Source organism: Pseudonaja textilis, chromosome 1 (genome assembly GCF_049901715.1).
Source record: "Pseudonaja textilis isolate UNSWEBS1 chromosome 1, rPseTex1.2, whole genome shotgun sequence".
Taxonomy (NCBI): domain Eukaryota; kingdom Metazoa; phylum Chordata; class Lepidosauria; order Squamata; family Elapidae; genus Pseudonaja; species Pseudonaja textilis.
The window spans coordinates 142,439,031-142,454,353 of NC_141990.1; the positions used below are offsets into that span (position 1 = coordinate 142,439,031).

The 15,323-nt window shown below is 37.0% G+C and overlaps 1 protein-coding gene across 1 annotated transcript; it reads left to right on the plus strand.

Annotated features, from left to right (window-relative positions):
• The first annotated feature begins 85 nt into the window (after nucleotides 1-85).
• MRPS31 (mitochondrial ribosomal protein S31) lies at nucleotides 86-14,810 on the plus strand. The gene is made up of 7 exons (XM_026710455.2): nucleotides 86-226; nucleotides 2,030-2,254; nucleotides 4,799-4,945; nucleotides 8,130-8,264; nucleotides 9,717-9,781; nucleotides 12,501-12,644; nucleotides 13,856-14,810. The coding sequence occupies exons 1-7, from the start codon at nucleotides 135-137 to the stop codon at nucleotides 14,113-14,115; spliced, it is 1,068 nt and encodes a 355-aa protein (XP_026566240.1). The 5' UTR covers nucleotides 86-134; the 3' UTR covers nucleotides 14,116-14,810.
• Nucleotides 14,811-15,323: the final 513 nt, after the last annotated feature.

The window sequence follows — 15,323 nt, forward strand, 5'->3', positions numbered from 1 at the left end:
GAAGGTTTATCCGGCTGCGGAACCAATGTTCGGGTGCTTGCGTTCCGGACGGACTGATAGGTGGGGACGACCTTGTCGGAACTTTGTGGCGGAAGCACTTCGTGCTGCTACGGACAGATTGAGCGTCTGGGATAATGTGGCGGAGAAGCGCCAGGGTCCCCGGGAGGCTCCGTGCAGTGGTTCGCTTCGGGGCTCCGAGAGAGGACGTGGGGGTGGCCTTGCACAGGTACTTGGGAGAGAAGAAGCGGGCTTTCCCCCCGTAAGAGTGTCGGTGTTCGATGCCCCATTTCAAAGGCTATTAAATATTCTTTTTAAAAAATTTGTCAATTGCTTACAAGATAATAGTTATAAGCATAAGCATAGTTATGAATACATGAAATAGATACATATAAGAAGAATAAAAGAAACAATAGGACAGGGACGGTAGGCATGTTGGTGCGCTTATGCACGGGCCCCTACAGACCTCTTAGGAAAGGGGTGAGGTCAATTAGTAGACAGTCTAAGGTTAAAGTTTTTGGGGAAGAAACCTGAGTCAGGTAGAGTATTCCAGACATTGACCACTCTGTTGCTGAAGTCATATTTCCTGCAATCAAGTTTGCAAGGGGGAAGTTGCCTCTTCGTATCATTCTTTTTCCAAATGTACTTTGACGAGTCATGCGCAAGTGGTAGGTTGGGAGAGAGATAAAACGCCTTTTTTATATTAATTTCAGCTCGCTCAGGAACTTTTGGGTTGAGTTCAGGAAAGATTATGAGGTTTGGTTGTAGTTGCTACAAATTCGACTAATTCTATAATCAGATTAGTGTTAATGTACTGGGTGAATACGGGCACTGATTCAGCAACAGTTGTTTTACACATGATTACAATAACAGAACAGAGTTGGAAGGGACCTTGGAGATCCTCTAGTCCAACCCCCTGCTCAGGCAGGAAAACCTATACCATTTCAGACAATCTCTTCTTAAAAACTTCCAGAGTTGGAGCATTCACAACTTCTGAAAGCAAGTCATTCCACTGATTGATTATTCTAACTGTCAGGAAATGTCTCCTTAGTTCTAAGTTGCTTCTCTCCTTGATTAGTTTCCACCCATTGCTTCTTGTCCTTCCCTCAGGTCCTTTGGAGAACAGCTTGACTCTTCTTTGTGGCAACCCCCTTAAACAAAACACTGCAGTGTGCTTCAACATATCCAACCCAATTCTCTTTCTTCAGAATTCATATTGTGGGAATTTGGGAATGCCTTCTTGTCTCTGTCAAACATATCCCTAATTCCACCTCCAGTGTCATCTCTGGGATTTTCTCATCTGATAGCCCCCATTCTATAAACTCTAACCCTTACAAGATTGTTTCTAATCAATTTTATATGCAAAATAGCATCTGTTTTATTTTTTGTTCAAAATCAGTGTAAGATATGATTCTTCTCCAGAAAAATATTTACTAAGGCATTGAAAGCCTAGTTATGTGCCCTAGCCTGAAATCCCAAGTATGTGAAGGAGCCTATTTTCTGATTATTTTAACATCTATAGATTATCACATTTTCTTGACTGCTGTATGTATTTCATTTTTTTGGTGGTATTATGAGCATAGTTTGGATTTTAACTAATTTTATGATTGCCATCCAGCATCACTTGTTTGAGATGGGCAGCCATACAAATTGAATAAATAATAGAAAAACACCAAAAGAAAGGCATGATTATTAAACGATGCTAACCATGTTTATATTGCATATATTTTTCCCGGAATTGCATTTTTTAAATGTAAACATTAAGGGTACATTTGGTGGAGTTTACTATACATGCAGCTTTGTGAAATAAGGCACATTTTGTATGTTTTAACATTGGGGTACTTTGACATTAAAAAAAAAAAACCCTGCAATTAACTGGCCATAAAACATTAAATGTTTAGATGTATTATATATCTGAGCCTTGTTGCACATAGTTCCATGATCTCATAATAATCTCTTACAATATTTTAAGTTGTAAAAATCTTAAAAATCAGTTTGTATAATTAATCTGTGCTTTCTACATCTTTCCTAGAAAAGCACACAAGTTCTTTAGCACCACCCCTGCCCTCTGCACTAACGAAGATGAGCAGGTCAACTGCACCAATACAAGTGTTTCACCAGATCAGGAGCAGAAAACAGAAGTACAAGCAAAGAAAAATTTGCTACAATTAATCCATGGAATGAAAATAGAACTAAGTACAAAGAAGAAGATTATGGAGAATGCCAAAAGCAAATTGTTGGAAGAAGATGAACAAAGGTAAAGCTATAAGCATATTCTGTTTCATATTGTTTGTCTACAAATACTGTGGTTTTTTAAAGAGATACATACCAAAAAGGGGCAGGGAATATGATAAATAAATAAATGGTGTATTTAAAAGAAAAACAATAAAGAGCCAAAAGGACACTTGGTATGTATTCTGTCTGATTCAGAAATGACCAGCTTTATTCATTGTGTTGTGAAAATAAGGAAAAATTCTTCAGACACTTTATTCTGATTTTGTGTGGAGTCATTCTCAATGAAGGATTCAAAACCTGTGGGCTCTGGATATGTCCCAATAGTTTTCTCCTTAAATTGTTCTGTCAAATTGTGGTGGCAAGGAACAAAGAAAAAAACCCAACCAGTTGGCAGGAACAAACAATCCTATTTATTTTATGTTTATTTATTTGTATCCCATCTTTACTGTTTTTATAAATGACTCAAGGCAGTAAATATAAGTGGCACTCCTTCCTCCTTTTTCCCCAAAACAACAATCCCGTGAGGTGAGTTAGGCTGGCCGAGAGTGACTGGTCCAAGGTCACCCAGCTGGTTCTCATGCTACAGAGAGACTAGAACCCACAGTCTTCTGGTGTCTAGCCTGGTGCCTTCACCTCTAGACCAAACTGGCTCTTTACCAGGATACCTGTTGCTGTTTCTGGGGTTTATTACCGCAGTTCTGCAGTGCCACAGCTAAAGCCTTATGTGGGTTCCTCAACAATCCCAGGTTTCTTTTCCTTGCATTAATGTTTCTCACATCATTTTTTGTTTTTTGCTTTCATTCTAAGCACCAGCTGGTCTTCCTTCCTGCTTGCTTTTTCAGTTTTCCTGGCTTCTGCCTTTTCATTGTGAATCATGGATCATCCACTAGAGCGGTGGTTGCCAACCAGTGGGCCGTGAGAAAATTTTGGTGGGCCTCAGAGAAATCTCACCCCCAGAGCTCCCCCCACCAAAGCAATCAATCCAGGCTGTGCAGAAACACAAGGCTGCTCAGCCCACATGGCCCGCGGGAATCCTCCCTGCCCACTCACTCCTTACCAGGCAAACTTGCCTGCTAAATTGCTATTTTTCCTTTTTCTGACCATCATCTGTTCTGTTGTGCCAGGAAATTTAGATTAGCTAGGAAGCAGGAAATGGTTGGATTTCTTGCTTTCTAGCTAGTCTTTAGATCTTCGGCTCTGCTTTTAAGCACAGCTGAACCTCCCTTAGGATTGAAGTTTCTATTATTCAGTGCAGACTCACGGCAAGCAAATTTGCCTGATTTTGGGTAAAAGTTGCTCTTTTTTATAAAAAATTCAATATTTATATATATTTATACTATTTACACACAAGCCATGCCCAGCCAGTCACATGACCATCAAGCTATACCCACAAATTAGGCCATGCCCACAGAACCGGTTAGTGGTCCCTGGGATTTAAAATTATGAGTTTGGTGGTCCCTGAGGTCCAAAAGGTTGGCAACCCCTGCGCTAGAGAACTTTATTAGCTAACTGCAGAAAGAGTTCTTCCTGGTGCACATGAGATGAACTAGGATATTAAAATATTATAGGGTAGAAGAAAATAGATTAAAACTCCTTCAGTTTTCTGGATAACATCTGAAGTCCTCCAGATGCTGTTGCTTTACAATTGATGAGAGCTAGAATCTAGCAATATACGGAGTACAGTAGCTTGAGTACTTCAGGTTACATAGGATATGCAAAGATGTATGTAAACATTATTGATAGATCTTTTTGTACAAAGGTGTAGGTTTTTTTTCTTAGAAGATAACTGGAATGCTTGTCATATCCTGTTAGTGCTCCTGTTAGTACTTTGCAGTTTTAGAAATACATTATCTGGAGCCTGCCTGATGTTGATCAATCATAAGAGGACTGGGTTAAGTATTTTTTTAAAAATCATATATTTGAGTTTGATTCATTTTTCAGAACAAACTTTCCTGAGAACAAAGATTTGGTCTTATTAATAGTTATTCAAATTTCCCAAGGCAAAAAAAGGAACTGGAAAATTTCTTATGCAAATTAAGGGAATTTGAATAGGAAAATGGTCAGTTTGAAATAGAAAATTTTCTGATAAAAAGAGTGAATAATTTAAAATATTTGCGAGGGGTTATTACCTAAAAAAACAGTAATTGAAATGTTAAAGTTGTCTAATACTGTATTATACAATTGGTATAATGTAATCATTAGTAACCTGGATTATTACATTTATGAAACTATTTTTCAATGGAAAAATTAAGGCCTGGAAAATGTTTCCTCTCCATAACTAATAAAGAATCAAGTGGACATATGTCCTGCTTTACCGAGAACAGTTCCCTATTTGAAGGGATGTCACGAGCTAACTTGGAAAGAATAAGGGAGAGAAAGGTCCTTGAAGCTGTCTGTCAATTGCACATTGCTAGTACTGTGTGACCATTTGAAAAAAAAAAAAATTGGATGATGCTTTCTTCTACTGTATTCATTGTTAATTTTCTGCCTGTTCTCAGAAGGTTAGCAAAATATGGACAACAAAGAATGTAAAATGAGCATTTATATTTTGGATTTCCTTTTTCAGCAACCAACATGTTCCAGAATTGGAGGCAGCAGCCTCTGCTGTGGCATCTTCACTCCCTTTCGATAAACAAAAGACAACTTCCGAACTTTTGCATTTGGTAAAAAAGCACAAGGAAGAAATGAATGCTCACAAATTGGCTGACCTAAGGTTTGTAGCTATAATTCTATTCCCGTAATATGTCTGTCACATTGAAAAGAGACAAATAGTAATCATTTGCTTTTAAAGTGGAACCTCAGCTCGCAACCGTAATCCGTTCCAGGACTATGGTCGCAACCTGATTTGGTCATGACCGGAAGCACGACCGTCTGAGCAAGGGCCAAAAAAGGCAAAATCGCTGGGACAGGGAAAATCGCTGCAGCTGTGTCTGGTCGCCACCCGAAGATGTGTTCACGACCAGAAACAAAACTTTGCTAAAAATTCTGGCCATCACCCGATTTGGTCACAAACAGAAGTGTTCGCAACCCGAGGTTCCACTGTATCTGCCTTCTTTTAAAAATGCAAATTTGGATTTGGAGTCAGAAGCTTTAAAGCAGTCTTAGCCAATCTTTTCATTTCTGTATTTCTTAATTTTTCATTTTTCTGCTTCTGTCTGCTTTGGTAAGTTCCACAAAAGAGTGTAAAATCAAATATACAGCAACAAGCGCTTTGAAATATTTGCATTAATATATTACGGATTTTTTTCCTCAATATTGGCTAGATTAAATGGTTTTGATGTTACCAAGCTTAACTGAGAGATTAATTAGTGAAGTTTATAAAATGCATTCATACTAAACCTGCTAAATCCATCAAAGTGCCAGCTTAGAAGAAGAACCAGCTTCTTCTAGAACCAGCTAGCTTCTTCCAGAACAACTTATGCAAAACCAAATTACCATAAACCTGAAGCTGGAGGATATTTGGCCTGTCCAGCATTTCAGATTCAGTCTTCAAAAGGTGCTTTGGAGCTCATGAAGAACAAATATAGCAAATCTGTACAGCTGCTGTCAGGCTTCCTGGGATCACATAGTTGCCTTCTACATTTGTTCCTGATCCTCAGACTTAACAAATTTTGCACATCCTTTCCAGACATTTAGTTCTTCAATTTAATGTCTATCTATTAATAGTAACATGTATTATGTTTCATTTAAATAATCCCTTGTTGAATTAAACAGTAGTTAGGTTAATATATATTCTGATTTAAATACCTAGCGCATAAAACAAAATTCTTCGCACACAGATCTTTCAGAAAATTATTTTTCTCAAGAAGAAATGAATAAATGTATCCCTGTATAACTGAATATAGTCTTGCATTTCTTTGGTTTTCTGCCAGTAAATTACAGCTAAGCCTTTCTGTTTTTGCAGTGATATAAGATAATCTGTGGGTATCTCTGCTTTATAAAATCTTCACCATCATTTTCTTTTGTAAACATAGGAAACACTAAATATTTGCTGAATTGAAATTATAACAGTACAGAATTTGGCGGTGGAACAAGTATTCTCTCATTGGAAATTATGGCGTAATATCACAAAATACATTAAAGGTTTAAACTTTATTATAAATAATAAAATTTAGCGCCAAGATACACCTTCAGTATCCCAGATCTTTAAGGTTGATATTTAAAGGATGGCATGGCACTCAGACACTAATTTTGTATATGTTCATAACATTTTTTTATCCCACTGTACCCTGACATAATAATTAATAGAAAAAGCCTAATACAGATCTTGTTTAATTCCAGCTCAGATGTCTCATAAAAACATAGCAACAATAGTAACATGTTGCTTAGAAGGCCAAAGAATGCATTCTAGACTGCTTGCTCTTTCTATTAAGAGTGATTTTGAAGAAAAAATTCAGGGCTGGCCACTGTATGGATGAAATAAACTGGTGTTTTTACCAAATCAGTAATAACTGGCTACTTCATTATACTGCCTGTCGGTAATGAAAATATTCAGTCTTGCATACTAACGGTTTCTGCAATTAAAACTTAGTGCCTTAAGTTTGCCAATTTTCTTTTAATTTCATCTTCTCCATGCTATTGTCCTGCAGATTTCTAGGCTGAGCTAGAAGGCTGCAGTCAATGCAGACAAGCATGCCTCCTTTAAAACAACTCAAAAAAATAAAGCAGCTTTCTTCAATGTGGTGCTCTCCAGATGTCTAGGGCTATAGTCTCAGCATTCCTAGACCAGTTGGCTAAAAATTATGGAAGCTCATAGACACAATGTTTCTGAAATATACAAATTAGGAAGGCTAACGGTTGAATAGCTAAAGGTTAAATAGCTTGACATGTGATTTTTTTGAGGGGATCCTTGTGCTGATAAGACCTTTTAATACCTACAGGAAGAGGCAATATATATTGAGTTTTATGGAATAAGATGTCATCAATATGTTGTTAATACGCAATAATGCTATTAACATTTCAGGGCAGGTATTTGAGAATATTAGACAGAGCCCCCAGGTCAGCTGACGGTGTGTATAGTCAATATGAAGATTATGGTTAAACAACATTGCTTTCTTATTTATTTAAAACCCAATATAAGGACCTCATCTGGGAATGTGGTTAAATTGCATGTCTCTTCAAGTATGCTTCCAGGTTCCTGTTCTACCATCCATAGGTTTGTATACTGGAAAACTGATACTTATGCTTCCTTTGGAAACACTCTGGGAGTTTTGCTAACAGCACTGTTTGCCTATCCTCTAAGTTAGCGGTCAAGTGCATATTCATTACTTCCTTAAATGGAACTTCTCTGCTCTTCAGCAGCCAAATCTAGTTAAGGTGCTTGTACTGACTTACAGAATTCTTTGTGGTCTTCACTCATTTTTCAGTCTACTACTTACAAATGATGCAAGGTTAAACAGAGCCTTTTCTGTTACCACCCTAATGCTTGGGAAGACGTTACCACTGACCATTGTCAATATATGCCAACTGAATTCTAAGAAAATAGGGAAGATAGCCTTGTTCCGGCTGATCTTCCGGAGAAGGCTAGACCAAATTGTATTATTTTGTAAATTGTGTAAAGGTGATGGGTACGGAGTTTATTTGTTTATTTAAAAGCATTCTTAGCACTGTTCTTTAGTTGATTAGGTTCCCATTACCATAATTCAAACACAGAAAATACAGTCATTGCTGCTAGGTTTCTGGTCTGAAACATTAGATTAAAAAAAATAGGGGAAGATGGAAGGAAACAAAAAAAAAACAGATTTCAGAACATCCACAAAATTGAATTTTTCTTTACATTTTCATATATTTATATTTCTTTTCTTTATTGCACCAGAATAGCAAACATGAACAAAAACTCTGTACTGTATATCCTTCAGTACATGCTAATCTTTACATGCTAATGTTTTTAATTTTAGCAAAATTATGGCAAGCATGAAAATTAGAAGAAAACCTATTAAACAAAAAGCCCTTCGAGCATCCAGTCAAATTGAATGTGATGAAGATGAAGATGGCAATATGGCACATATTAATGAAATCAGTAGAATTAAAAGGTACTTTACTTGATGACTTTCTGCATGCATCTCTTTAAAATCCTGAATTTATACATCATTACAGGTAATCCTTGATTTACAACTATTCATTTAGTGACCATTTGAAGTTACAATAACACCCAAAAAAGTGACATACGACTGTTTTTCACACATACGACTGTTACAGCATCCATATAGGTCACATGCTCAAAATTCAGGTGCTTGGCAATAATTGCCATGCGTTGATGATATTGCTCTGTCCAGGGTCATGTGATTACCACTTGTAACCTTCCCATCTGGTTTCCTGATAAGCAAAGTCAATGGGGGAAGCCAGATTCACTTAATGACTGCAGTGATTCACTAAAAACTATGACAAAAAGTCACAAAACAAGGCACAACTTGCTTAACCATTGCCTGGCTTAGCCACAGAAATTTTGTGTTCAATTGTGGTTGTGAGTCAAGGACTACCTGTGCAAGGATGGCCAAATGTTGCTGTGTTGAAGCATGCCACATTCTTTCTCCTTATGACACACACACACACACACACACACACACACACACCGCTTTATTGTGATGTGGTACCGAAGATTAGACTTGTCACATTTTTAATATGACATAAAAATCAGGCTTAATGAAATAGATTAAGTCTGGCAGGTATGTCAAATCTAACTGTAGGCTACTTCTGCTGACTGCCGGCTGCCTGCAATTCGGCAGTTTGATTCTTACCAAGCTCCAGGTTGATTCAGCCTTCCAGTCCATTTCCCTGTTAAATTAAGTATATTGCTCTTTGATATGTTCATTCTTAGTTCCACGCTCCTTTTTGGACCATGTAGTCTGTCTTACCTTTGCTGGAAATCATTCACACAACGTTGTCTTCGTATTGAAAAATTCATACGTTCACATCCCAACTAACACGTAACCATGAGCATTCCTTATCAGGTCATTTCTCTGAAACAATGCCATCTGTTGGAATCTAGGAGGCATAGTATTTGGCTGCAATAACTGCCTTGTGGAACGGGTCTCTCCTTATGATTCAATTGTCCACCTAGCCTGGTTGGCCTTCAAGAAGTCTTTTAAGACCTCAATATTTCCTCAAGATATTATGGGAGTCTGATCATATGTGGTTATGCCCCAATTATGTGATTTGCTTTTGTTGTTGTGCTGTTTTTTTTTTTTCTCGTGTCTATGGGAAACATTCTATGATTATACGCTACCTAGAGTTACATTTTGACAAGTTGCGTGGCCAAATAAATCTATAAATTAATTTAATTTAGGTGTATGTGTGTGTCGTTTATGAATATTTTCTTCTTTGTTACATGCTTGAAAAATATGTGGGCAATGATTGTTTAAAAACAAATCAAAGGAGTATGTTTAAGATTTCAAACTATTTATGACAGAGTTTAGAATTATTCATATTGGATCCTTTAAATGTAATAGCAAAAGCAGAATTTTTAATGTATATATATATTTTAGGAATCTCTATTCTGGAGAAAGGCTACAGATTTTCACTCCTAAATCAGAGGGCGCACACGAAACAGGTTAGTCACAAAATAGTTACTATAATCATACCAGGAAGATAATTTGAGTGTATAAAACACGTCTGTTCTATGCTCAATGCATTAGTCTTGAACATGCTACAAATCATGTTATAGAAACTTCCTATGTGTATTTGGAGAAGAGGCTAATTGCTCAATAGCAAGGGACAATTTGGAACCAGATACTCAAGACAGTGTAAATCAATAAAAACTTAGAGAATTTTACCTGCTGTTTACATAGAAGTGTTGAAAATTATGTTAAATGCAGACATTTGGCTCTCAATCAGAGGAGAGGTTTCACTGTAGTAATTGAATGCAGGTTTCACATACAAAACATTTGTTTTTAATTCCTGGCATTTCTAGATAATATTTTTTTAAAAAAAATCCCATTTGAATGCCGAAACCAGTTTTGTCTAGTTTGATGCCTTCTAGATCCATTGGACTGACAATTCTATAATTCCCAGAATTCATGCCTTGCAGTGTCTAAAAGATATAGGCTAATGCATTAAAGCAGCGGCGTTAAACTCGATTTTATTGAGGCCGCATCAGGGTTGTGTTAGATCTTGGGGGGGGGGACATCATGACTTCACTCGTGTCGGGGGATGCCTGTGGTGGCCCACGTGCTTTGCCAGCAAAAACGGGCTGTGGAGCTCTGTTTTTTGCTGTGATGGCCTCCTGCAACCCTCTGCCAGCAAAAACAGAGCTCGGGGGGCATGTGCGGCCTTCGCAAACTCTGTTTTCGGCTGGAACAGTTCTGTTTTTGCTGGCAGAGGTACCGCGGGCCAGTCTTTCTCTGTTTCCAGGGTAGCCCCGCAGTCCAGATCTCAGCACGCAGTGGGCCAGATCCGGACCCTGGGCCTTGAGGTTGACACCCTTGCATTAAAGGATCCCAGGTTGGAGAAGCTGCTTTCAGTGGTTGTACGCAGCCAAATAGTTCAATAATCTGACTTAATCTAAAGCAGCATCCTAGGTTCCCACTAATGAGGAACTTGAGGCAGATACAGAGAGTCCTCAACTTACAGCAGTCCATTTAGTGACTGTTCAAAGTTACAACATCACCGAAAAAAGTGACTTATGATCATTTTTCATACTTACGACCATCACAGCATCCCCCATCAAAATTCAAATACTTGGCAACTAAGTCATATTTGTGATGGTTGCAGTTTTCTAGGATCTTTTGCAACCTTCTCCCTAGCAAAGCCAATGAGAAACTGGATTCACTTAACAACCATGCTTCCCATTTACCGGCAGCAGTGAATCGCTTGACAACTGTGGCAAGAAAAGTCATAAAATGGGGCAGAACTCACTTAACAAATGTTTCACTTAGCAACAGACATTTGGGGCTCAGTTGTGGCCATAAGTTGAGGACTACCTGCATTGCCTTTTAGGTTTGAATGGGATTTGGAAAGAATATTCTTATAGGCATTTTATAGACAATCATTCATTCAATGACAGTTCAACATTTGCGAACAGTGCTGAAAGAATGGACTCGCAACCCATGTCTGAAATTATGGCCATTGCAGCACACACACCCCCGGTGATCATGTGATCAAAATTCAAGTGCTTTGGTAGCCCACTCATATTTACAGCCACAGGGACACTGCAATCCCCCCCCCCAAAAACCCACCACCCATCTCTTCCCCTTTGGCCACCCTGAGCTCTGTCTTCCGTGGCAGCAAACTTCAGCAAGCAACAGCCTTCATTTGCACACCAGCCTTCATTCCTTCTCTACAAGTGCCAGCATTTGTTTGCACGCCACATGTGCTGAGCCTTGCCTTTCCACGAGCAGAATGTGGGGTAGCCAGAAAGGCACAAAACTGGGGAGGGAGATAGGGGAGTGGGGAAAGTTGACCCTAACCCCTAACAACCACAACAGGAAAAGAAGAGATATTGATTGGTAAGCAATGCAATCGTGTGGCGTCTGGCTTTACAACCGCATTGTTTAGCGACCAAAATTTCTGACTCGGTTGTGGTTGTAAGTCAAGGATCACCTGTAACTACATTTGTTTTAAGGAACACATTCCTTTATAGGGAAGCTAGAGAAAATTCCTCCCGTTTTTTTAAATATTTCATTTCCGACTGAAACACAGGGAAATCAAATTATAATTTCTCTCACTTTTTCTGCTAGTTCAAATAATGTCAAGGAGTACTTATCCGCATAGTACTCTTCATGCTATGTAACATTTTTGAACATAGTTTCAAATAATAATAATTTTTTAAATTGGAATATGTATTTAGTCAGTTTGAAGCTAATAAAGCAGAGAAGTTCATAAAGAAAATTGAGAACAGAAATTGATATGAAAACAGTTGTCCTTTTATTGAGCTGTGCTATGCTGTTATAGCAGGTCAAATTTTTTAACTTTCAATTTCCAAATAATTAGCGGTGCTCAAAAGTTGTGACATACCTTGGGGATTGTAAAGATATTTTGGTTACTTTAATTTAGATTTTATTAATTTAGATTTTAACATTTTATGTGTTTCATGCTGTCCATTCATAATGTTGATACTAAATTAGCTTTTATTGCAGCGCCAATAGTAAAAAGCAGCCAATATTTTGGAATTTTGAACTTGGCGTTCTTTTGACAACGCTAACAATCTTGAGAATTCTCACACACGCACACACACAATGTCAATTCCATTGAATAGCATTTCTATGGATAACTTGGATTACTAAACTGTTACTTGTTTTGATGGGTTTTTTTTAATGCATTTGACGATTTAGACACAGTAGCAATACCAACAATTTGGGATCTGGAATTTGCCAAAACCATTGCATCCAACGTTTCACCACAGAATGGTTTTGAGGAGATGATACAGTGGACAAAGGAGGGAAAACTTTGGGAGTTCCCAATTAACAATGAAGTTGGTGAGTATCCTAAAAGGGCTTTGAGCTTGGTTCAGAAGCTCAGTGAAAATTGGGGATAGAGGTTTTGGGGAGTTGGATTTGCAGGGAGCTGAAACAAATGTTTATATTATCATATATAGTATAGTATAGTATAGTATAGTATAGTATAGCATAGCATAGCATAGCATAGCATAGCATAGCATAGCATAGCATAGCATAGCATAGCATAGCATAGCATAGCATAGCATAGCATAGCATAGTATAGTATAGTTATATTGTACAAAAGATGGGTAAGTCATTTTCAGAATTTACATATTGTTTTTGAGATTTACTTTTGACGGGTTTCAAACATAGTTATTTTTTATTTTATTTTGTTTAAATAAATTAACAAACCAATTCTGAATTACCATCACTTTTTATGATAGTCTCTGGGAAGACGAAGAGGTCCTTTTTACTTTATATCCTCAAAATGAGAATTAAATGCTACTTCAAATATTTGAATGAAGAAAATAGGACATAATTTCATTTGATAAGTGAAAAAGATTATGTATGTGGTCCTCTCAGATACATCTTAATCAAGAGTTACCTGGAACTATAGGATGGGCAGCACAGTGGTACTTAGGTACTCCATTGCTTTGAAACTCATCAGATTTGGTACTCAATGCATTTTGACATGAAAATTTTGTCCCTGTACTGATTGTTTGTTTGATACTCAACGCGCAAACTAGAACTTATTGGTGTCCGCTGTCTTTTGATACACTACGTTATTCCTTATGGAAAAAAATTGTTCAGTACTCATTGGTTTTGGTACTCATTATGCCTCCCGGAACCAATTAACGATGAGTACTGAGGTACCACTGTATATAAGTTTGATAAATATGAATAAATAATTTGCTCTCCTGTTTATCAATTTGATTTTTTAAAAATCTTTTTAATAGAGTCAAACATTTAAATGTCTTTTTGGGACATCCAGATAGCAGAAAAGGATGCATAAAACTTTTCATTCCACTTAGTCAACTGAACAATGTATTGAATTTATAAAAACACTTGCATTACTTTTAAAAACAAGTAATTATCAAAGCTCAAGATACCAATGAGAATATTGGCTTGGATGACCATAGGGATTAATGTTTGCAAATCATTTGCCAATTATAAGGTAAGATACTGCAATCTACTCAGGGAGGTTGTAAATTGAAGTGTTTTGACAGTGATTGTGTATTTTCCTTTGTCAGGACTTGAAGATGATGCTGAATTTTATGAACATATATTTCTGGATAAGCATTTGGCAGACTTCCCTAAAGAAGGACCAATTCGCCACTTCATGGAACTTGTAGCATGCGGACTTTCCAAAAATCCCTACTTAACTGTGAAACAAAAAGTAGAACACATTCAATGGTTCCGGGATTATTTCAAGGAAAAAGAACAGTTGCTTAAGGAAATTGAAGCTCATGAGAAGGAAGCCTTGGTTCAAATAGAGAATATATCGAAATGAAAACTGAAAAAAATCATGTCCTCATGTAAATAATCATTGGGAAGTTGTACATCATAATCTGGAAATAACCTGATTCAGAGATATTAAAACTGGCAAAGATGGTTTAGAGAATGTATATTCCTCTGTATATTAATGTTCTTAAGATAGTGTTTACAATGTTTTGCTCTAAAAATATTGGAGTTAACTCAGTCTGAAGATTAAAGAGAAACCATCGACTGATGTTCATTGGTAATGCTTACTAATAGTGTAGCTACACTTTAGGATAAACCGTTCTGTATTTTCATAGTTTTATTTCCTCATTTTCAATCAAATTTAAATAGAATTAGATCATGGAATTTATTCAACTTGTTTGTTGTTTGAAATTTATTCCAGAAAGAAATATTTTGCAAAAAGATACGCTGTTCCTCTCCACATAGATCTATATATTGCACCAGCATGTTTTCTTTGCCTTCATTCTCAACTCTGTGTGTGCGCGTATGTGTACATTTAATTAAATATGCTAAAATAGATTTTATTCAGACTCACTGATTGCTTTGGAATTTGAACATAAATAATACTAGATACTGCTTGAAATACTTACATTTTTAAAGCAAGTCTGAATTACTAATCCCATGTATTTATCAGCGTTCTCTGATTTTTCACCTCTTCCATTCTTTTCAGTGTTTTTTAAACATAAATTTTAAAAAATCATTGTACCTGTATTGTAAATTCCACTTTTTGGCTAATTATGCTACTTCAATGTTTCTATATCCAATATATATATTTTAATCCCATTCAATAGGCAGTTTAAGTAATATTCCAGTTTTCTTAACAGTCCCACGTAAGTTTACTGAGTGCTTGACAAGATAATGGCATTAATTTATGCAAATTAGATCTTTTCAGATCAAAGAAAATGCTGGTTGTTGAGCACGATATTGTGGTTTATTTTGCTTGGTTTTTAAGATTTCTAACCTTTCATTCAGGAGCAAGGCTGTGTGTTTGTGTATTTGATTAATTTTTAAGTTTTATCCCATCTTTATCACTTTATAAGTAACTCAAGGCATCAAACATACTTAATACATTCCTTCTCTTACTTTCTCCACACCAACAACCCTGTGAGGTGGGTTGGGCTGAGAAAAAGTAACTGGCCCAAGGTCACCCAGCTGGCTTTCATGTCTAAGGTAGGACTAGAACTCACAGCCTCCTGGTTTCTAGGCCAGCACCTTAAC

Bases quoted from the DNA above. Each gene is read 5' to 3' on its own strand.
- MRPS31 (XM_026710455.2), top strand. From the start codon at position 135: ATGTGGCGGAGAAGCGCCAGGGTCCCCGGGAGGCTCCGTGCAGTGGTT. The intron at 2,255-4,798 runs GTAAAGCTATAA...TTCCTTTTTCAG, and splicing joins TTGGAAGAAGATGAACAAAG to CAACCAACATGTTCCAGAAT. The intron at 8,265-9,716 runs GTACTTTACTTG...TATATATTTTAG, and splicing joins GAAATCAGTAGAATTAAAAG to GAATCTCTATTCTGGAGAAA.